This window comes from Microtus pennsylvanicus, chromosome X (genome assembly GCF_037038515.1).
Source record: "Microtus pennsylvanicus isolate mMicPen1 chromosome X, mMicPen1.hap1, whole genome shotgun sequence".
Lineage (NCBI taxonomy): Eukaryota > Metazoa > Chordata > Mammalia > Rodentia > Cricetidae > Microtus > Microtus pennsylvanicus.
This window is the reverse complement of record NC_134601.1, coordinates 7477585-7501969: the sequence shown is the minus strand read 5'-3', so window position 1 is coordinate 7501969 and position 24385 is coordinate 7477585. Positions and strand designations below refer to the sequence as shown.

The following is a 24385-nucleotide window of genomic DNA, read 5'->3' as shown; positions in this document are numbered from 1 at the left end:
CATGGTGATATACAAATGACAATCACAAGGTGATTAAGTTATGAGTATAAGGAGATCTTCATCCTCCATATAAGTTCTATTCATATTTAAGCATAATATTTTTTAAAGAATTTTTATATTAAGGTCAAAATATATACTTATTCATTTTAAGATTATGTTTCCTATTGGCCCTTTCAATGAAAAATGCAAATGACACTCCCCTAGTTTAATGGAAAAGGATTAGTAGAATCTATGTTATGTACAAATCCAACATAGATTCTTTTAAAATGTGTTTCATGATGCTATATGCATTATGAGTGACAAATTATTGTATGTAGAAGAAGAAATTTCATGTAATCTCTGATGTGTTTTTATAACTATTGTTTTTTAGCTATAAAAGCATTGAATGGATGCTCTTTGTTTTATACTCTAGAATTATTATTCTACTTCTCCAATTTTGACATTGTTATTAAATATGTTAATGTGACAGACAATATGAAAGAAATTACTCTAAAAATGACATTATCTTTGGATTACTGCTCAAAAGCATATTAGCTTCAAATAATTAATTTTTCCCGCAGTTTTTAAGATGTGACTAATATTGTTTGATTCTTGACTTCTACTCATAGGAGCTCTTAAAGTACAGCAAAGAAGGAGAAGGAACAACTCAGTTAAAGGAGGCACTTGATACAATGCTGGACTTATTGAAGTCAGTGAATGACTCCATGCATCAGATTGCAATCAATGGCTATATTGTAAGTAAACTTTAATGATTGTTGGAGTTTTAGAGGGTAGACTTACCAGAATCCCTTTTTATCTTTTGGATTCAATTGGAAAATAACATAGGAGGTAGACAAATGAAAATAAAAGTATAAGCATTATTATTGGTAAGCTAAGTAGAGGATTGGGTGCAGATGAGCAGCCGAATGGAATCCGATGACATTTTCCTGGTCTGTAGCAGCCTGCCTTCAAGTCTGAACCTTGAGTCAGTTAAGCAGACTCTCTGTCCCAGAACTGATACTTTCCTTAGTCTGGAGTAGATATGAATAAAAAGGCTCAACTCTTCAGGGCTTGCCACCTTTCTCCAGAACTGCTCCATCCAGAGGGTGGTAATTTATCATGAGTGAGGAAGAGATATGAGCATTGCTCCAGCTGAAATAACTCCACATGGCAAATGCCAAGAAGCCAACAAAAAGGAAGGTTCTTTTAAGTGGCACCTTCATAGCAATTTTAAATGTATGCGAGACATGGTGTATTTCAAAGTAAAAAGTTATGGTACAGTGAACAGTTTCAAAACTTTAAAAAGATTTTACTTCTCTTGATTCTTTGTGGATTTCACATCATTCTGATCCAACTTCTCTCCCTGTCCCCTTGAGTCCTCCCTCTGCCCTTGTAGTCTTCCCCCCCAAACAAAACCAAATTTAAAAGAAAAACCAAACAAATAAAAGAAACAAAACAAAAATAAAAATAGCAACAACAAGAGAAGCTGAGTGTGGCCCGTTGAGTCACACAGTGTGCCCTTTAGTCTGTTCATCTTTACTTGTGAGTGTTCATTGCTATGAGCATTGGTCTGGCTAGAGGCCTCTGGCTTCTGCTACACCACTGATAATGGCTTTCACGAGGGCTCTTCTTGGGTATCTTCTTGTTGTCCTGTGTGTAGGGATCCTGCTGTTTTGGATCTGTAGGTTCATCCCTTTCACATGCTCCAACAGTTCATAGATTTGGTGGTTGCTGGGGTGGGCTAACTCATAGCCCTGGTTCTGGGCCTGCCTGGGTGATGGTTGGAGTGGTCAGTCTGCTAGCTTTCCCTCATCATCGCTACCAGAGCAAGCCCTCCAGCTCTGCCTTGGTTAGCTTACCTAATACAGCTTACAATAAGGAACCAGGTCAGTTCTTGCTATGAGGCCTTCAGATCCAGGTCCTCACACTCACACCATCAGGCCAGCTCTAATGTTTTGCCCTGGGGAGGTACAGAGTTCTCTTTCCTGATTGCCATAGGGGGCAGATGGAGGTTCTTTGTCCCGTAATGTTTTGTCAAGACATTTTAAAAAATTTTTACAAGTTCTTTGTGTATGTATTATGGCTCCTGGTTTTGTGTTTTTATGGGATTCCTGTGTGTACAAACATGTATGTCTCTGCATCTACATGTGTTTCTTGTGTTTTTTCTTTGGTTCTTTTTCTCCTGTTTGGTTGATCCTATTCCAGTTTGTTTATTGTATTTTAGTTCATTTTATTTTATTATTGGTTTGTTTTCTAAGGAGTGACAGCGAGAGTGTGAATCTGGCTGAGAGGGAAGGTGGGGGAGGACCTAAGAGGAATTTGGGGAGTGGTAACTGTAATCAGAATATATTGTATGAAAAATTCTATTTTCAATAAAAGAAAATAAAGGACAAAAAAGAAATTCATGCCACTGTTCTGCCATCTTGGCCATTATTGTGTCTCACCTGGTTCACTGCTGGTGAATGATAAATGACTACCCATCTAGCAGCCTGCATAGTACCTTCTAGTACTATGAAAGTTAGCCTGTAAGGGGTAAACCATGCAGGGCAGTATGAGATTGATTTATTCATTTCCTGTGACCAAATGTGACAAGTCCTCAGCAATAAAGTCTTATGTAATGATCTGAAAGAAATAAAGTAGGCAAAACATGCTTCAGAGTAGTAGTAGGTCAAACTAAAAACTACGATGTCAATGTCTGACACATGGATATAGCTCTGCTTTCTCTGAATTGGTTTTGATTTTTCATTCTAGGGGAATCTGAATGAGCTGGGCAAGATGATTCTGCAAGGTGCATTCAGTGTTTGGCTAGGACACCGGAAAGGTGCTACAAAAATGAAGGATTTTGCAAGATTCAAGCCCATGCAGCGACACCTTTTCTTGTATGAAAAAGCTGTTATGTTTTGTAAGAGGCGTTTTGAATCTGGAGAAGATGCTGATAGATATCCATCATACAGTTTTAAGCACTGCCTAAAAGTAAGAAAACTCACATTGTGTGACACAATATTATCTTATATGTATTCTACCTTGAATACTTTTTTTTTTTACTTAAGTAGGTTTTATACTTTAGTTACTCATCCCTCTGGTTAAAAGAATCAACAAAACAAAACAATGCATGTGTGTTCATGTGTGAGCTCAGACACGTATATGCTACAGGTCAACTTTGGAGGTCATAGGACATTTCAGGTGTTGGTCCTCCCCTTCTACCTTGTTTGAAGCAAGGTGTTCTGTTGATCATTGCTATGCACACCAGTCTTGTTATCCCAAGAGCTCCCAGGTGGTCTCCTGTCTCCACCTCCTTTCTTGCCATGGGAACACTAGGATCACAAGCATGTACTACCACATCTAGCTGAACATGGGTTTTGGGAGTCTGAAATCAGGACAAGGGGTTGGGTCCAGGTTTACAGCTTTGATTCAACTCCCCATCACTGTCGTCTCAGATGTTCTCCAAGGTGCCCTTTCTGCCCCAGCTCACCTGTGAGCACTCTTCCAATGGTCCTGGATAAAATTCTTGGTCTCATTACCAAGAAGCTTTTGTTATAGGAGAAACAAGAAGCAAAGGATTTCCTCCTCCTCACTGCGGTTTAAAAAAATGGAGAACTCTTGTGCTTAGCATATTCCTACCCTCCTGTCTTTGTTCCTCCTCCATTCCTTAGCCCCATGCCTTTTGATTACCCTACCTATAGCTGGACCTTCCTAATATATGTATTCTGTGCTATTCTTTGAAACTATTTTATTCTGTCTAGAACCCAAACTACTACTGTATATTAGTCTTGTGTTAAAATTAGGAGATGGTTGTTTGTGAAAGTCATTAAAGGCCCAGGAGTACTTCTAATCCACCTGAGGCACTAGCTGGCAAATTTGGTTATTTCAAACCTAATGAATTTTATCTTTCAAGTTTAAATTCTAAAAGCAACACATTTGTTTATGGAATGATTGGAAGATGGAACATTCTTACCTTCAATTCTCTAGTCACGGTCCTTTGAATCATTTTTTCTGAGTTTTCTTTCTTAGCTAGCTTTCCCAGTATAGTTGAGGGCTGATGGAAATTTAGCTATGATTATGTGGCTGGACCTGTCACGGGCTTGAGGACATAGTTTAAGGAGGCCACCTGATAAGCAGGCCCTACCTACTTTTGTTTTTCCTCAGACTGGTCAGCTGCCTCTAGCTGTATCTCGCAAAATTCCTACCTAGAATCACCTCCCTGAATGTTTCCCATTGTCCGTTTTGTATTCAATTTTGAATCCATAGTAGCTCCGCAGATTCTTCAAAACTCCAGTCATTTTTATCACAAGTACTCAATTACTCTTTTAATATAGTCCACCTCTAAGTCTACATATCTGATGTACTTATGACTTTAATAAACATCAATTGAGAACCAAGACATTGTGATGTCTTTGTGACAGGTTTTAGATCTTGCCATCTATCTGTATGTGTACTCCTTGAAAAGGTACTTCTCCTTTGTAGGCATGTTTTACATAAACCAATTTGATTTACATTCTGTTTGTGAGGTGATCTAGTAACTACTTACTGCAGAATTTCTTATTTGCATTGATTTCCTATTTTATTTGAAATTTGATACAATGATAGACATGTCAACAACAGAGTGTTTCTGAAGATAATTAAAGTAGAGAAGGACTAATGAGGTAATGAAGCCAGAAGGGTTACAATAGTTGCCATGGAAACAGAAGGAGGAATTGATGCAAGAACCATTTCAATGGAAGGCAGACATAAGGGCTTAGTGACTTACCAGATATAGAAAATAAATAGTACTTGACATTTAAAAGAAGAAAATCTGTCCGGTTTTTCTTTTGTTTTCTGATATAATTGTATCTTTAATTGAAAAGAACTAGTCAGTGGTGCTTGCAAAATTTTAGATAAAGATTCCTGGGAAAAGGGTGATGCTGTAGACTAAGAAATACAGAAGTTAGACTGTTTCTTAGGTCTCATTATGCTTGCTTCTTCCAGCTGTTTCTCATGAGGGTCCATCATTACTGGTCAGTGTGCTGCTAAGCATAGCTGAACAACTTCTCTCCCCTGAAATGTATTTTTTGACTGCATAACAGCAAGCTGGAACCACACAGCCTGCTCATGTCTTTCTAATGACTATGTACTCTAATGCAAGCACTTAACATCCACAGAAAAGCCATATGTCAGGTCACAGGTAACCAGCTAGAGACGTTGCTTCCTCAGATCCATCAGATTGTGTACTTGCTTATTATCATCAACTGTTGTTTACACTGACCACACAACAGTACTAACTTTGTGTCAGATAAAAATGGTTTGATTTCCTAGAAAATGCCCATATGTATTTAAATAATGATGTGTTATATATTTTAGCCATGGGAAATAGTAAAACAGTTGCCATTCAAATACAGAAAAGGATGGGAGGCAAAGCCATACATTCAAAGCTCATTATGAACTGGAGGGAAGGGTAAAGAGCTTGTCATTCAAGTATAAGGACTGGAGTTCAGATCACTAGTGGGTGTGGCTGCCCCTTGTAATCTCAGCTCTAGGGGATCTTCAAAGCAAGCTGGCTAGTTAGATTAGCTGGATCAGATGAACTCTGGGTTCAACAGGAGGCCCTGCATCAATAAATAAGGTGAAGACCTATTGTGGAAGATGCCTGACATGAACCTCTGGCCTCCACACATGTATATATGTACCCATGTACATGTGAACATGCATACCCACATGCACATACCTCCACAAAAACTTATATGATCTGAACATACCGTTTACTACTTATATCTCTATATCAACTCTATGAAATACACGATTTACCAAATTTATGGTTGAAATAAGGGAATTTGGGGAAAATTAAGCACCTTACACTAAGACACATAGCTGATGAATATTAGTGATGGATGGAGGTCCAGTCTGTCCTTCTTTGACTTGGAAGTCTGTTTGTCTGCTACCTATCATCCCATTGAGACAGTTATGTGATGAAACATAATTACTTTTGGAAAACAGTAGGATCCAAGTAGTCTTATATTGAAATATTCAAGCAGAGATAGATTAGAGTGGCGCAGGAAGGCTATATTTGGGAGCATTTGAAAGTCACTTTAGACTGCATTCAAGGTGGATGTCAGAGGCTCTTAAACTAACATAGCTAAGTTTCATTTCTAAGTATAATTGTTTTTCTTTACCTTAATGCAGGAATCTTATGAGCACTACCCTTAATGTTTATTAGTTTTAATTTGGGTCATTTCGGGGGTTCGTAAGTGTAACGGAGTGTGATATTCCTGTAGACAATTAGGAAGGAGTTGAAAGAAAAGAGGAAAGGCAGAGAACAACTTAAAGAAAATGTTACACAAGGGACTGAAGTTGTCCCCCATGGAATTAGGCAAGGTTAGCAGCAAATGGTGAAAGACAATTTTGCAAAGCAGAAACCAGGGTGAGAACAAAGTGGTGGGAAGAAATACTTCATACAACACAAGTTTTACTGCCCCGAGAAGGTTCTCATTCAAGTTAAGTATTTTCTTTGCTGTAGAGTCTGAGGGGGGAATTGAAAAACTTCTGGGAACTCTTCCCTAACCCATAAATTTACTACTTATAAGTCATAGGGGATAAACTTGTCAGATCAAATTGATCTGGTCAATAATTACTTCAAAAAACATTTAAATGAATCAAGTTCAAGTGGCTTTTCCCATTGATGTTTAATAACTTATACATCTGACAAAATTCTGTTTTACTACCGTATAGTTAATTTCCAGCAGAATTCAACCTTTGATAGGCAACCTGGATATTCAGATGTATGCCATTTATATCAACCACTGGAATGGAACGTGGTATCTGAACTCTGAGTGCATATTTCCACAAAAACTCTTAAGTCATCATGCCTATGGCTATACTTCCCTTTTCCTGCTCATTGAAAATAAAATGTGTATTTTGCTTACGTGAGACATTCTGTTCCCAGAGATTATGACAGAGCATGATGAATGTAATTTCATATTTGTAATCCACTGATCAAGAACAATTTGGTTTGTTGTAGATGGAAGAAGTTGGAATCACAGAACACGTGAAAGGCGATAACCGCAAATTTGAAATATGGTATGGTGAGAAGGAAGAAATTTACATTGTTCAGGTTGGTTATTCTTCTGAAAACCATAATCATCATTAAAATGACAAATTTTTATTTAATTTATTTAATTTAGTAACCCATCATCTTCAATTTGTATTATCTATATATTTCTGGGTGTAGAAGCATCCACTGGAGAATGTTAAACCTACCAGGAGTCTCATTATTAAAGAAAACCGATTCTCTTTACCCCAGAAGCCAGGAATCATCTATTACTCTTTACTTAGTAGTGGGAACTCTGAATCCCTTCCTTCCCAGCACTCTGCATTGGAATGTTGATTGACTTGGTCTTGTGAGGTCCTGGGCATCCATAGCTGCCATCATTTCCTGAATGCAGTGGTCCCATCACATCCAGAAGATACTGGTTTGCTTTCATCCTCCCAAACCTCAGGATCTTAAATTATTTTCTGTCCCTTCTGTGGTGGTTTCTGAGCCTCGTGTGTGTGGGGTGTGATATAGAAGAGGCCATTTATGAATGAACACGCCATACTCAGTCTCTACACTTTAAACAGTTCTAAGCTTCTTTGTTAACCTTCAAACACTGCACAAATCAACTTGTCTGATGAGCTTGGAGAGTTTTGCTCAGGTAGATGTTAATTTAGAGGGCAGTTTGATATTATACCTATTTAACAAAATAATATTAGTAGGTTCACATGTGGAGCTTATGAGCTCACCAACCAAGGTTCTTAACCAACTTTGCAATACTAGGCCTGTGTTTTCTCTAGTGGAGCAGACCTTAAATCTAACAGGAAGCAGTTGGTTACCTTCATAACATTCATGCTAAGGATTTTACGTGTGTGTGTATGTCTCTCTGTCTGTCTGTGTCTCTGGGAATTTGTGCAGTGCTTTACGAAGCCAGTAGAGAGCAATGGATCCGCTGGAGCTGGAGTTGAAGTTCATTGTTTGCTCTCCCGAATGGGTGCTGGGTATCAAGGTCTGGTCCTCTGCAATAACAGTGCATGTTATTAACCACAGAGCCATCATCTCTCCAGCACCAACATTAAGAAAAAAAAAACCACTCTGTTTGATTTCCAACACTCATGATAGGTGGCTTACAACAATCTATGGGAATTTGACTCCTTCTGGTTTCCATGCGCATTGAAAGCATGTGGTGTGCTTAACATACCTGCAGGCAAACCATCCATACATACTGAATAAAAGTAAATAAATAGATAGTTTAAAAATGATTTAAAAATCTGAGTTGGTAAAAAAAATGTTGGTTACCTTTTTTTTTTTATAAAATCTCATTCCTTTCAAGTTTGGCTGCTACTTTTTTTGCATCTATGAAGTTTCTACAGTTAGCCTTGAGTTTCCTTTGTCTTCATCATTTAAAGACTTAAAGATATGACTATTTGGATGTATTCCTTCTTTTGACAGAACATAGTCAAGATCCTGGGCAGGTGTGCTCTGAGGCCCACCCTGTTTCAGGGAGGGGAGTAGATTCAAGACGTTTCAAGATAGTGCTGGGCTATTTTCACTAAGTCTCTGTGTCACGACTTGTGGCTGACCCATATGTTATTAGCTGTTGCAGATGTTCAGTTTTTTTTATTTTGTATTGATAGCAGTACATAAACCCTTCTTGGTTTACTTTAAGTTATGAGTTGGTACCATATAACAGACTTACCTTATAAGCAATGGGAGAGCATTTAGGAAATCCATCATGTAAGTATAAGTTTTTAAGATGATTATGTAATTAATTTTAACTGTGGAAATACTAGAGCTTGCTTTGTTTTTACCAAAAATGAAACAAAGTGGTGTGTGTGTGTGTGTGTGTGTGAGAGAGAGAGAGAGAGAGAGAGAGAGAGGGAGAGAGATCCTCCAGTGAAGCAACAGTAGCTGAAAGGATCTCTGTATTTCTTCCAGTTGTTATACTCTTTACGGCAATTTTAAAATGATTTTGATTATAATATCTAATCAGATTGCTAGTGATTAGCCTCTTAAATGCTTTAATTAAAAGGCTAGAATTTGAACTTGGTGTTTCATAGAGTGACTCATGTTTGATTACATTTTTCATTATTATAAAAGCATTCTTTTCAAAAGGAAACATACTTTTTCCTTCTGCTTTAATTTTTAGGCTCCAAATATTGATGTGAAGATGTTATGGTTAAAAGAAATAAGGAAAATTTTGTTGAAGCAGCAAGAACGTTTGACTGGTAATTTCATTTTTTTAATTGAAAATAGAATTTTTTTCTCAAATAATATATCTTGATTATAATTTTGCCTTCCTCTACTCCTCCCAGTTCCTCTCTACCTCCTTTTCCATCTGTATCATTCCCTTTGACTGGTAATTTCAGGCATCCATGCTTTATATGGAGAAGCACAATGACAACCCACTAGTTGGGTTTTATGAAAAGGCTTCCTGGGAATGGGGCTGATAATTTGATAATAATGAAGGGATTTATTAAACTACAATAAAAAAGTGACATTGAGATTCAGAAAGCTTTTTTAAAAAAACCAACTGCTAATTTAAATTCTAAGGTGAGCCTCGGTGCTTCAGAACCAGTTAAGATCAACAAAGTATCAAATTCTAGTCCTTCCTGGGGGGAGAACCTCACAGAACCAGTATTCAGAAAGTTTGGGATGAAGAATTGGTTACACTTTTGAACTTGTACTTACCAAAAAGAGTCTCTGCTTGTGTGTATGATGTAGATGTACATACTTGTGTATGTGACTATAGATGTGTTTGTGTGTGTGTGTGTGTGTGTGTGTGTGCGTGTGCATGCATGCTCATATGTGCATGTGCCACAGCGAGCATGTGGAGATCAGAAGACCAGTTGCATTATACCTTCTTTGAGGCAGGCCCTTTTTTCATTCTTCACTGCTGCATAAGACAGGCTAACTAGCCCCGGAGCTTCTGGGAATTCTGACTTTACCTCCTGTGAGTGCTGGGATTAAAGATTGTAACTAGAGGTTTCTCGTCTGTCTGCCAGTTCCCGAATTACCACTGAGACTTAATAATATTAATTACAAACTGTTTGGCCTATTAGCTCAGGCTTATTATTAACTAGCTCTTACAACTTAAATTAACCCCATTTCTATTATTCTATATTTTACAACAAAGCTTGTGGCTTGTTACCTCACATCTTGCTTCCCGGGTGTCAGCTGGCTACTCCCTGACTCTGCCCTTCATCTCTCTTTATGTTTGCTTGGATTTCCTGCCTGGCTCTGTTCTGCCTGGCCAAATGAACTTCTTTATTAACCAATAGTAATAAAACATATTCACAGCATACAAAAAGGCATCCCACATCAACAGACATGTGCTATTGAGCCCTGGTTGTTTTTTTTTTGTCAGTTTTAGATTCAAATGCAGGCCCTCATTCTTGTGTAGAAACTGTGTGTCACCCCAACCCTTAGTTTGTATCCAAATACACACTTTGGACTCTACAGATAACTTTAGATGGGTCTTCTTGTTTGTTGGTCATTTCAAATACCTGAAAATGGGCTATGTGTGTGTGTGTGTTTGTGTGTGTGTGTGTATTTCCATCTGTCTCTCTATCTCACTCTCTCTTTTCTCCCACCCTCTGTGGTGTATGTGAAAGTCATCCTTCAAAGAAGTAAGAAACATGACTTATAAATGACAGATATGTTTTATTGTTCAGCTATGAAACAGGTGGATCAGCCAAGAGAACCGGATGAACTTTCTCTTCAGCAGCAGAAAGCTGAGTAAGTGATCATTTCACTCAGAAACATAATTCTTTAAATTTATTTAGATTTATTTATTTCTCTTTATGTGAATGAATATTTTGCCTACATGTACAAACGTGCACCACATGTTTGCCTGGTTCAGGGAGGTTAAAAGAGGTGTTGGACACTGAAGTTACAGACAGTTCCTAACCACTGTGTAGATGCTGGGAACTGAACCTGGGTCCTCTGCAAAGGCCTCAGTTGTTCCCAATCACTGAGCAATCTCTTCAGCTCCCAGACATACCAAACAATGTAATTATAACAACCAGCCTTCTGTGATAGCAATAACTCATCAGATAATGTAACCACACTGTTTTCTCATATCTAAGCCATATAGTGAAGTCACACAGTGACCAAAAGTCCCTATAAATTGCAAAGCTGTTTTTAAAATACTTAAGTACTTTGCAATTGATCTTGCAAAGAATTGCATTCAGACTGACGGTAAATGTAGTGGTTCTCATTCATGACTTTCTCTTTGGGGTGCTTTTACTTACTTTCAGTCTGTGGGGGAAACAGTATGAGAACAACAATAAAGGACGGGTTCACATTGTGTAGACCCTTAATGAAGAACCCTTGGTGGTGATTTAGATATGTTTTGTACATAGTTAAGGCATAGATCTAGGTAATGAAGTTAGCCTGAAGTTCTTCAGGATGGTGGCAGTTGTACATGGCAGTTCAGCACTGCTGCTTTAAAACTCTATCTTGACATTCTGCCTTTAACAATCTCAAAAGCTGCACTCTTTGCATCTGAGTGTACACAGAGATTTTTCCATGCCATTTTCAAAGCCCCGATAGGGTTCACTGAGCTACACTAGTTGCATGGTACTGGAAACACTGAATGACTTATGACATATACTGTTTTTTTTTTCTTTGTCACATTTATCTCCCAGAGGTCTCTAAAATCTAAGATAGCACATGATTTTCATCGGGATCAACTCTGAAGGTCTTTTTCTGGCAGGGTTTGTAACATTCAAACACAGAAGTGAAGACTTGGTTGTATGAAGTAGTTGCTGTAACAGTAGCTGGTGAAAACTTAACAGTGTGAATCAGGATAAAATTTCTTCTACACATTTATATGTACCTTTCCTGACACATTCTAACTGGAAGTTTCTCACCCATCCACCAGTTCCTGAATAACTACTCAGAGGCTTAATGTTAATTACAAACTGTTTGGCCTTTTAGCTTACACTTATTATTAACTAGCTTTTACAATTGAAATGAACCCATTTCTATTATTCTATATTTTACCACAAGGCTCGTGGTTTATTGCATCACATCTTGCTTTCCTGGCAGCTGTTGGCATCTCCCTGACTCCACCTTCTGTCTTCCCATATCTGTTTGCATTTACCGCTTAGCTATATTCTGCTCTGCTATAGGTCAAAGTGGTTTCTTTATTAACCAATGGTAATAAAACATATTTATAGCATGCAGAAGGGCATCCTACATCAACACATTAAGGTGAAAAGTCTTCAGAGCAATACAGGTTGTACACATACATGTCTTGGGTCTAGAAGGGAGCAATATTAAGTTTGCATAAAAGGGGTGTGCTGGCTTGAATCCTCGGACTTAAGCTCTTGAAACTGTTTTATATTAACTATTTTTAAAAAATATTTATTATTTATTATATATACAATATTCTGTCTGTGTGTATGCCTGCAGGCCAGAAGAGGGCACCAGACCTCATTACAGATGGTTGTAAGCCACCATGTAGTTGCTGGGAATTGAACTCAGGACCTTTGGAAGAGCAGGCAATGCTCTTAACCTCTGAGCCATCTCTCCAGTCCCTTTATATTAACTATTATACAGACTTAAATAAGGGCACATCAGCTATTGGAATGGATTTTCAGCTTATTGTTAACATATAATATCAAGATAGAACTTTTTAAGTTTTGCTATTCTTAGACTATGCAAAAGCTCACCTATTTTTATAGTGGCTGTTTCAGAAAGCAAGAGGAACCTCTTCTAAATGCTGTGGAAGTGGAAAAAGAGGTAGAACAAGCCAGTGGCTTGGTGGAGGTCAGGAAGGCAGTTGTGCCAGTTCAAGCACAAGTAAATTGCACAGGTATGTGTCTTGGTTATCTGAAGAAAAGATTCAATAACTATGTGAGTTTTAACTTCTGTTGCTAATGTGCAAAGAATCTAGTCATGTGTTATTTTTGTATAAAGAAAAGAGAGTTAGCCTGTTTTTTTTTAAATATTTTTTTTATTTATTATGTGTACAACATTCCTTCCATGTGTGCCCCACAAGCCAGAAGGGGGCGCCAGGTCTCATTATAGATGACTGTGAGCCACCATGTGGTTGCTGGGAATTGAACTCAGGACCTCTGGAAGAGCAGTCAGTGCTCTTAACCACTGAGCCATCTCTCCAGCCCCGAGTTAGTCTGTTTTAGAAGACTTTCATTTCTTGCACACAAAAAACACTCTTATGGAAACTACAGAGCACTGTTTGTCAAATTGTGATCCTTGGCCCAGTAACATTAATATCACCTGGGAAACTTGTTTTATAGAGGAAGGTTTTATTGGCTCTTTCTACTTCAGATCTTCTGAAGCAGAAACTTTGGGTGTGAAGCCCAACTACCTGAATTTTGACCAACTTTCTATATAATGCTCATCTGTGTTCAAGTTTTAGAGCTCTTGCAATAGAGGACAGGAATGAATGCAACACAGATATTGCCTTCAGTGGATATACTGTTTATTTACCATTGGTTTCGTGACTAGAGCTGGAAAATTTGTTTTCTTATGAGAATTATGTTATTTGAAATGATGGTACATAATGCATTTGATTCATCTAATCAGTGCATCAGGAATTTTGTAGAGTTGCATTTGAAGTCTAATTAAAACACACACATCTGCCATCTTTACAATGTTAGGAAGGTAGATTATTCAATAAGCGATTAAAATGGAATGTGGTAAGTATCGTAATAGGGAGGTATAAGGTACTATACAAGCATACGAGATTCCCTAAATAGCTTTGGAAACAGTAGCATAGACTCCCTGAGAAATGCCAAATACTCAGGACTTAATATAGTAGTCTTTAATCCTACTAGTTGAGGAGGAAAAAGTAATGATGACCATGTTCAGTTTTTAGTTATCCATTTAGAGGTTGTTTCCCTCAGATCATTATGTTGTGCCTCCCAGCCCCAGAAACAAAGAGAGAACCTAGTATCCAATGCCTTCATTTGACAGATATGGAAACCACATCAGAGAAGGTCACATAATATTTCCAAGGTGACATGAATAATTGACTGTGGCTGAGATGGGAGTCTGTAAATGTGTGACTTAGATTTTGTCTTAGTTTTTTTTTTCTGGTGCTGTAGGAGCATACCCTGACAAAACCAGTTGAGGGAGCTTGTTTATTACAGTGTACAGTTCTTGGTTACAGTCTATCAGAGCAGGGAAGTCACAGCTGTAGGAGCCTGAAGCAGCTTCACGTTCACAGTCATGAAGCAAAGAGAAATAAATGTATTCATGCTGTTTGCTTGCATTAATAGTTTCCTTAGATAGTTTTCTTTATGCTTATAAAGAAATGATACTGTCCACTTTCAGGCTAGGTCTTACTATATCAATTAAAGTCACCCCCACAGGCTTGTCTGTGGACAGAGACTTCTCTCCCACCAAGTCCCACATCCGTTTAGTCCAAAATAAACACATAGAGGCCTACATTAATCATAAACTGACTGGTCTATTAGCTCAGGCTCCTTATAACTCTTATAACTTATATTAGCCCATAATTCTTGTCTGTATTAGCCATGTGGATTGGTACTTTTCATCAGTGAGACATTTTCATCTTGCTTCCTCTGTGTCTGGGTGACAACTGCAGACTGACTATTTCCTCTTCCCAGAATTCTCTTTTTATCGTTGTCCCAGCTCTACTTCCTGCCTGGCTACTGGCCAATCAGTGTTTATTTAAAATACAAGTGCCAGGGTACAGACCATTGTCCCACAGCACTTCTCACAGCCTCACAGAATTTTCCAGTCAGGACTTGGCCACAATCTTAAATTTTCTTTAGGTCCCCATAAGAGTATCAGTGCCTCCAATCAGCAGGAAGTATCCCTGAAAATTACACCCACATTCCCACAAAATGGATTATAGATATTTATCTTTGTTTAGAGTGTTGGTTACAAGATATTATGAATAATGGTCTGGACAAAAAGATAAAAAAATGATATTTGATTCAGAGTTCTTGTTTAAAAATAAGTGGGGGGACATGCTGTGGGACAATGGTCTGTACCCTGTCACTTGTATTTTAAGTAAATGCTGATTGGTCAGTAGCCATGCAGGAAGTAGAGGCAGGGGAATGAGAACAGGAGAATTCTGGGAAGAGGTCATCACTCAGACAGAGAGGAAACAAGATGAGAATCCCTCGCTGACAAAAGTACCAAGTCACGTGGCTAACACAGACAAGAATAATGGGTGAAAAATATAAGATGTAAGAATTAGTTAATAAGAGCCTGAGATACGAGGCCAATCAGTTTATGATTAATGTAGACCTCTGTGTGTTTTCTTTGGGACTGAATGGCTGCAAGATTGGGTAGGACAGAAACCTCAGTCAACACTTGTTCACAGGCCAACATCATCTAGCCAATCCCTCACTGAGATTGTCTTCTCATGTGATTCCAGGTTGTGTCAAATTGACAGTTTAAACTATCACAGATTACTTCATCTCAAGCAGTTCAAGTCTAAAGAAAAAAAAGGAAGGAAGAAAGAAATAAAGGGAGGAAGAAATAAACCTCATATCTCCTGCCTGTCACCTCATTGTTTTGGCAAGGGGATACATGGTCTTAGTATGTAGTACAGGCTGGCCTGGAACCTACCACGCTAGCCTTGGACTTGTAGAGATCTACCTGCCTCTGCTTTCTGCATGCTGGAATCAAAGGTGTGCACACCTGGCTACATGCAGGCTCTTATAAGGCATAGGATATGTAATGTATGATCTCTGCTTACTAAGAGAGGATTCAAGACAAAATAATAGCAACACCAGGTGGAACCTAACAAGTACTATTTGAATGGGATAAATATAAATATTATAGAAAGAACATTTAGAACCATTTTTTTTTCGTGTGTGTGGAGGTAAGAAAAACAATATATTTTGAAAATGTTTGGCATTACTTTTTTTTTGACAGGGTATCTCTGTGTGTAGCTCTGACTATCCTGGAACTCACTTCTAGACCAGGCTGGTCTTGAACTAACAAAGATCCACTTACCTCTGCCTCCCAAGTTGGAATTAAAGGCATGTGTTACCACCACCTGGCTTAACATTACTTTTAATAATGTCCATCACCCTCAACTTCCTACCATTCTGAAATTTTGAAGAAGTATATTGCAGTCCAAATCTTTTCTGAAATGTCAAATTAAAAACTAGTACAACCTATGTGCAGTTTTGTTTTGTAGAACAAGACTGTGTATACTATTGGCCTGTTGAAGACCGCAGCTTTAACAGTGAGTTTGCTTCTCCTGTGATGGAGAACCAGATCTTTTAAGTAACTGATATACCTGTCATTTTTCTTGTAGCTTGGACTCAGGTGTCACCATCTGCAGAAGGTCCTGGAGCATCTGTGGAATGTTCAGCCAACTATTTCTACCCTAGTTACAATGACAATGAAGAAGATCGGCCACAAATGGTTAGTATAACATACTACATCAAAATTACAGAGGCAGTTTTACTGATGAAACAGATAGGGCACATAAAGAACAACTTTTTGTCAGAATCCTTGAGGATTATTGAGTATATTCTATATCTAAATGAAATGATTTGAGGTGAGTCCTATAAAGATTCACTAGTCACTTCTCTTTATGTAGAATACATCGCAATTACACACAGGACACTACTGATGTTAAATAATCAGTTTTCCAATTGTTATTTTTAATTTTTTTCCACTCTGGAGCTCTCTGTGGTAGCCCAGGCTGGCCTCCTGCCTTAGGCTGTCAAGTATGTGATTTCATGACCCTCTCAATTTTAGATTTTTTAAAAAGTAAGGTGTTTATTTCATTACACCTTTCTGTGCATATGGAATTTTCTTTTAAGCTTAATATTTGAAATTATGAATTCAGAAGAAGCTAACAAAAATACTACTGAAATGTCTGTGTTCCCTCCACCTAGTTATCTTCTATAATTAGAGGATGATACCAAATCTTAGGAATTGACATTCGTGCTAGCTTTCCTCAGCTGTCACCAGTTTTCCATGTACTTTTGTATGTTTGTATATGTATTGTCGTGTAATTTTGTTCAGAGCTGTGTTTTCTACTTAAGTATGAGGTATAAACACAGATGTAATGAAGTTTCAAATATACTTTAGAAATTACTTTACACAATAATTTCTCAATATTAACAGTATTAGTGTGAGAAAGACTAAACTTTTTAAGTTATAATTTACAGAGGAAGAAATTAAGGGCTAGCAGGAAATTTGTCATAATTGTCTGTATTTGCAGTGCTCATATTTTGAATGATCGAATGCTTTATGTTCTTAAAATATTGAGATTGAGAACTTCAATCGTTAAGTGACTGGAGAGATGGCTTAGCAGCTGAGAACAGTGGCTTCTCTTCTGGAGGACGTGGGTTTGATGTCCAACAGTCATGTGGCAGCTCACAACCATCTGTAACTCCAATTCTAGAGGATTGTATGCCCTCTTCTGGCTTTCAAGGGCCATAGGCATATATAATACACATGCATCTTTTAAAGAAGGACTTTTATTTTCTTATGCAAGCTTTATCTGTTGAAAATATATTTTATTATATATTAAAATGAGAAATAACAAAGATTTAAATTAAGAGATCTATTAGAATTTTGAGTAAATATCATTTTTATTATAAAGTAACTTTCTCTTTTTTCTTTTTGAGATGGTTTCTGTGTGACACCCCATGGCTGTCCTAGAACTCATTCTGTAGACCACACTGAGCTGGAATTCACAGAGATCCACCTGCCTTTGCCCCCTGAGTTCTGGGATTAAAGGCATGCACCACCACCACTTGGCCTACTTTTTTGTTTTTTCTAGACAGGGTTTCTCTGTAGCTTTGGTGGCTGTCCCGGAACTAGCTCTTGTAGACCAGGCTGGCCTCGAACTCCCAGAGATCCGCCTGCCTCTGCCTCCCGAGTGCTGGGATTAAAGGCGTGTGCCACCACCACCTGGCTGGCTGATTTTTTTTTAAGTTAGAAAATAGTGAGAAATAAAGCACTCTTTTAAATATCTTTAACATCTGGTTTATTTAAAGTTATCCTGAGCTGGGCCTGGTGGCACATACTTTTAATCTCAGAACTCTTGAGTTCAGAACCTGCCTGGTCTACAAAGTTGAGTTCCAGGATAGCTAGGGCTACACAGAGAGACCCTGTGTCAACAAAACAAAACACTAAAAAAGATGTCCTGATTCTCATGTAATTTTGAATCCATTTTTTTCTACTATCATAGATCAGATAAACTGTACAAAACTCCTGCATACATTTGAGAATGAGAGTACAAGAGGCAAGTAATATCCGTATGTAAACCTGACCTTCCAGACCTATTGAATGGCTCTCAGAAACAAACCCTAAATGGTTTACTTCCTGTAATTTGCAACCTACAGGTTTATATCAGTTATAGTAATAAGTGAAACTTCCTTAGTTTATATCATTGGTAGATGAATTCGATTGGATTAGTTGATCAGATATGAGCAATCAGAGGAAACCATTTGATATTTGAACACTGCCTGTGTGTGTCTAGAAGGCTTGTCAGAACCAAGCCTTCTAGCATTATTTATCTAGTTTTGGAGTCAGAAAATAAAGTGAGTCTGCAAAATTGACTAATGCTTTCATCACAGGTGTTGGGAATTCAGGAAAACCTATTAGAGTTCCTCTTTGAATACCTTCCTGAGTCATGCTACCCAGGAAACCATACACAAGAGCAATGCAGTGCAGTCCACAACACCTGCACCTTAAAGTTTAAAAGAAGTTATGAGAGACTTTGTCTCATAGGGGGTGGATGATGTTCTTAAGGATGACACCCGATGTCCTCTAGCATCTGCATGCATGGGCACACACATACATGCTGGCCTATATCCATACACTTGCAATCCACCCACACGGATATGCACACAATATGAACACATACAGAAACTGAAAGGAGCTGTTCATTTGACTTTACTTTACAAACACGGGAATCGAGATGCAAGCCCCTTTTACTGGTGTGTGCCCATAATCCCAGCACTGAGAAGGCTAAAGCGAGAGGTTTGGGAGCTTGAGGCTAACCTGGGCTATATAGTTAGTTCCAAGCCAGCCTGAGCTACATAGTAGGACCCTGCTTCAGAAAGACACACGCACGCACGCACACACATGCACATACACACACACAGAAACAAACACCCTGAGAAATAATGGGTTCCACTTCTATTACAGAGAGCCGTGTCGGAGGTGACTATGCTGATGTAAAGAAACTACTATGTCAACTGGCAAGTAGATCTTGCAGCCTGCTTCTCAGCCCATGTGGAAAACACCACCCAAAAGACTTTCAGCCCAAATGATGGGGATTTTTTTTCAGGTTTATTTGTTTGAACATGCAAAGAAGCAACAGCATATCCTTCTTTCTTTTCTTTTACTTTAAAAACATTTTACTTGTAGTATTCTTTATTCCTCAAAATTGTGCAGTCAGTGGATAAAACATTGTGCTGGATAAAATGTCATCTCAGAATACTTTTGACTTGAAAATTGTTTCTTCTCTGTCTACTTTGTAACCAAATGCAATCAGCGTGCCTTCGATTATTTAGCTTATTATGAATTAAGTTAAATGTAGGGCTGTAGAGTAGTTAAGGCCAAGGGAAGCACAACTTATGATTTAATTCGCTTTTTAGACCTAGTGCTCCTTTTAACCGCACAAGATAATGCAGAGTCAGAAGTCCTGGGGCGGATGAGGGGCATTAGTAAATTCTCTTCAGGGCTATTGCCTTTTCTATGTGCCAAGATGAACTTTTCCTGATAGTAGTTTACAAAGAATTGCATTTAAAATGTGATATTTTCATGCTTGTTTCTTTTTCTCAATTTATGCTTATAATTCATGTAGCAAATTAGTTGTGCTCTATTCTGTACATTTCATGCTGTAATTTTTCTTTTCCAAATAAAAATGAAACCTTTGGGTTCCACAAATTCATCCTTTGGTTTTCATTTGTTTGTTTTTCCCGTCACAGATTGATCCCCTTTATTGGTCTTTCAGAGAAGACTTGCTGAAGCTGTCACATTTGTCACTGAAGCAGGGAGTGAATTCTTTTCGTGGCCATCAACAGGCAGTTAGGAAAGTTGTCAAGCTTGTAACATGTGGGTTTTCTTTACAGCTTCACAGTCTGAGTGAAATAAGGCCCTAGCCGACTGAAAGCAGAGCGTTTCAGAAGACTTCTGAGGGAGAAACATTCCCGTGAGGATTCTTAGGGTCAATGGTAGGAGTGTTTGCAATCAATGGCTACCGTGTCCTCAGGCTGGTGCACGTGGGTAGCGAGTCCACGTGTCTGTTACGTCTGTGTCTTCCTTACAGTCTTCAGCAGCCGAGATCACAGGAATGCCTCTCATCTTCATTGCTTCAGCCATGCTTACAGAGCCTGCCGAAAAGCTGGCTAACTGTTGTTGAGTGGAACAGGCTGTGAGACACTCGGAGGCTATGCAGATGTGTTATTTGCTTAGGGCTTAGGTGATTTAGTTGGTCACTGGGCTTTCGTAATGTGACAGACCACATTCCATTTGGTTGTTTAAGTCATTTATTAATCACATATCTAATGCACACCAAGTGTCAGGGTCTTTGCTTTGACATTTTACAAGAGAACCATAATTCTCTTTATCTGTTTAAATATTGACATTTGAGCTTATCACCCAGTTCTTATACATTTGACCTTATGTAGCAACAAGGGCAGCCATGGTTCTTCCCACATGTTGTTTAATTGGGAGAGTACCAACAAACAGTGGGAAGACATTGCTTGAAAGACCGAACTAGGCCCCCATACTTATTCCAAAATATATTAAATGAAACAATTGTGTTTTCATAATGTCACTAACTTGAACTAAAAGCCACCCTGAAGGAAGGTGAGCGTGTGTGTGAAGCTTGGAGCTGGAGATGTGGTTCAGTAAGTGAGAGTCATTATTGTTCTTGCAGAAGATCCAGGTTCACTCTTAGGACCAACATGGTGGCTCACAGTTATCTCTAACTCCAGTTCCGGGATTCAATGCCCTCTTTGGAATTCTCTGGACACCAGTAACACATGTGAAACATGCACTTACATACTTGCAGACAAAACACTCATGCACATTAAATAAAATGAATAAGTCTAAAAGAAATAGTGAATCTTTAAAGTAATAACCTGTTTGTCCCCAAAGTCCTCTGTAGGTTATTTGAAGGGCTCAAGCATATGCCATGCGAGTGTCTGAACACATGCAAGGGCGCAGTGAAAACTCGCTGCAGTGTAACCCATATGCCCTTGATGCTAATCCAATGTTTATTTAGGTGGTGAAAAATCTAAAGAGAAGAAAAGAAGGTCTGATTTGAGGAGATAGTTTACAGATTTTAATTGGGTACCCATAGGTTTCAGAATGCCCAAATTTACAGATATAATTATGATTAAACTGTCCAATATTTGAAAGCCAAAATCCCCTGATATTTGCCTAGTATTACACTGGTATGTAAAAAATCTTTCTGCAATTAGAAATAAAGCTGCAAATAAATTATGCTTGCTAGTGTTTAATGTTCTCTTCAATAAAATGGTGTTTGCGAATCAAAAATTTTAGACGTGTTAACCTTCTTACAAGGTTGCTAGCTTGGAGAGATTTCATATACTGTGGTATCTAGTTAACCAGTCCTTCTAAATGTAATACTGGGGATGTGCTTTTATGATGTTAGTCCAACTGTCCAAGAATGCTTCACCAATGTATGTTTTTATTCCATTCGAGGAACATGTTATTTCTATGTGGATGGCTTCCCCTCCATGCACATATACATATATTCACACACACACACACACTCATGTACACTGGTGTCTGCACCCAGATGTCAGTGTGAATACTTCATGAAGCAATGAGATGTAACTTAGTGTTTCTGTTAACCCTGTCCTTAGAAGGGAAAGAAAAAAATTCTTTATATATCAGTATTCTCACAGATTTTTTATCCTTAGTGACATTTACCTATCTATAAAAACATAGGGCACAGATAACAAGATTGATATGCATGTAATTCATATGCAATGCTGGATTTTGCCTTGTATTGAATTCCATGTGATGGTACACAGTTCTTTCCACACACATAACAGACTAGGAATAATTTACTTGGTACCAAGTTTCATGTATCAAGCGAAACCAAGACTGACGACGGCAGTGCTCAGTGGAAATACTGGGTCACATTAAACGTTAGCAAGCATAATTTATTTGCAGCTTTATTTCTAATTGCAGAAAGATTTTTCACACACCAGTGTAATACTAGGCAAATATAGGGGAATTTTGGCTTTCAAATATTGGACAGTTTAATCATAATTATATCTGTAAATTTGGGCATTCTGAAACCTATGGAAAGCCAAAGTTCTCCAAACTCTGCCCCTCTGAAAGGCTTGCTGCACTAATAGTTGAATTATTTAGATCATTATTGAATTCTTTAGATGACTAGTAATCAAAACAATTTGTTAAATCAACAGTTGGAACTGATAATTAGGTATTTAAAATCTACTCTCAACAATTGTACCACACACAATTACTTTTAAGACTTTAAAGAACATTCACTAGGTAGAACATGTGCTATTTTATGAAACAAATATTTTTTAATTAATTTTTTAAAAAAACTATCTTTTCTCATTTTACAGATAAATTCCAGTTCCTACTCCCTCCCCTTCTCCTGCTCCCTTCACCTCCCCCATCCCACTCTCATCCACTCCTCAGAGAGGACAAGGCTTCCCATGGGGAGTCAACAAAGTCTAACACATGGCTTTGGGGCAGGACCAAGGCCCTTCCCACTATGTCTAGGCTGAGTAAGGTATCCCTCCAAAGAAAATGGGTTCCAAAAAGCCAGTTCAAGCAGCAGGAATAAGTCCTGGTCTCACTGCCAGTGGTCCCACATACTGCCCCAGTGCTGTGCCCCAGCCACACAACTGTCACCCATATTCAGAGGGCCTAGATTGGTTCTATGCTAGTTCCCTCACTGTCAGGCCAGAGTTGGTGAGCTCCCATTAGCTCAGGTAAGCTATGATATAAATCTTGATTAAAGATATTGGAATCATTTAGTGTGTCTTAGGGTTTCCATTGCTGCGATAAAACACCATGACCCAAAACAGCTCAGGAAGGAAAGAGTTTATTTCATCTTACACTTTGTAGTCTATCATTCATGGAAGTCAGGGCAGGAGCTGATGCAGAGGCCAGGAGGAATGCTGTTTCCTGGCTTAGTAGTCCTCCTCACTTGCTCAGCCTTCTTTCATATAGTACCCAACACCACCAGCTCAAAGAAGGTACCACCCACAGTGATCTGGGCCCTCCCACATCAATCACTAATTAAGAAAATGCCCTACAGGCCAGTCTGATGAGGGCATTTTCTCAACTGAGGTTCCCTATAACACATGATACAAGTTTGTGTCAAGTTGATATCAAAACTAGCCAGCATATAGTTTCAAGGTATTATGTTAGCATCCAATATCTCCAAATATTTAAATTTTAAACAGTATATGTAAACAACATATAGGCTCAAGATGAAAACACAGAAGAAATTAAGTTGATTTCAAGTTGTATGAATAAGAAAATGTAGCACCAAAATTCACTGATTTGCTAACGAAGGAGGGAAATGTGCAGTTTTTAAGAGCTTGCCTTATGTGCTTAAAATCAGTGTGACTCATCATATTAACACAATGAAGGAGAAAATTATATGTGATCAGTTGAATAGACACAGAAAAGCTAGTGACAAAAAAACTCTATAGTCATTTGCAATAAAACACTGGAAAGAAAAGGACCTTTTTCTTTTCTTTATAAAAATAATTTAGTTGGATGGAGATAGAGACAGAGACCCACATCGGATCACTGGACTGAGCTCCCAAGGTTCAGTTGAAGAGCAGAAGGAGGAAGAAGATGAGCAAGGAAGTCAGGACCGTGAGGGGTGCACCCACCCACTGAGTCAGTGTGCCTGTTCTAATGGGAGCTCACCAAGGCCAGCTGGACTGGGACTGAATGAACATGTGATCAAACCATACTCTCGGAATGTGGCTGACAATTGGGCCAGACTGAGAAGCCAATGATAATGGCACTGGGATTTGTCTCTACTGCATGTACTGGCTTTTTGGGACCCTAGTCTATTTGGATGCACACCTTCGTAGGCATGGATGAAGGGGGGAGGGCCTTGGACTTCCTACAGGGCCTCTCTTAGGACTAGGGGGGAGGGAGGAGGGTGAGTGGGGGAGTGGGAGGGAAATGGGAGGAGGGGAGGAAGTGGAAATGTTGAATGGTATTATTTATAAGGCAATAAAAATTGAAAAAAAATGGTCTTATTTGCTGTGCATTGGTGTCAATGTATGTCTATGTGAAGGTATCAGATCTTGGAGTTACAAACAGTTGTGAGCTGCCATGTGGGTGCTGGGAATTGAACCTGGGTCCTCTTGGAGAACAGCCAGTTCTCCCAGCCGCTGAGCCATCTCTCCAGGCCCCCAAAAGAATCTTTTTCAATCTGGTAAA

At 38.6% G+C, this 24385-nt stretch overlaps 1 protein-coding gene across 19 annotated transcripts in view; it reads left to right on the top strand.

Moving 5' to 3' along the window:
- Positions 1 to 19856, top strand: part of Mcf2 (MCF.2 cell line derived transforming sequence) — a 100730-nt gene extending 80874 nt beyond the window's left edge. For 17 of the 19 annotated variants that reach the window (XM_075957420.1, XM_075957421.1, XM_075957438.1 and 14 more), the window contains 8 exons: positions 609 to 734; positions 2731 to 2952; positions 6971 to 7063; positions 9132 to 9210; positions 10657 to 10720; positions 12673 to 12803; positions 16254 to 16363; positions 19109 to 19856. In XM_075957420.1, the coding sequence (XP_075813535.1) occupies positions 609 to 734; positions 2731 to 2952; positions 6971 to 7063; positions 9132 to 9210; positions 10657 to 10720; positions 12673 to 12803; positions 16254 to 16363; positions 19109 to 19141 (858 nt within the window). In that variant the 3' untranslated portion in view covers positions 19142 to 19856. The remainder of the gene's footprint in view (positions 1 to 608; positions 735 to 2730; positions 2953 to 6970; positions 7064 to 9131; positions 9211 to 10656; positions 10721 to 12672; positions 12804 to 16253; positions 16364 to 19108) is intronic. The other 2 variants (XM_075957439.1, XM_075957436.1) reach the window with 1 other exon arrangement.
- Positions 19857 to 24385: the final 4529 nt, after the last annotated feature.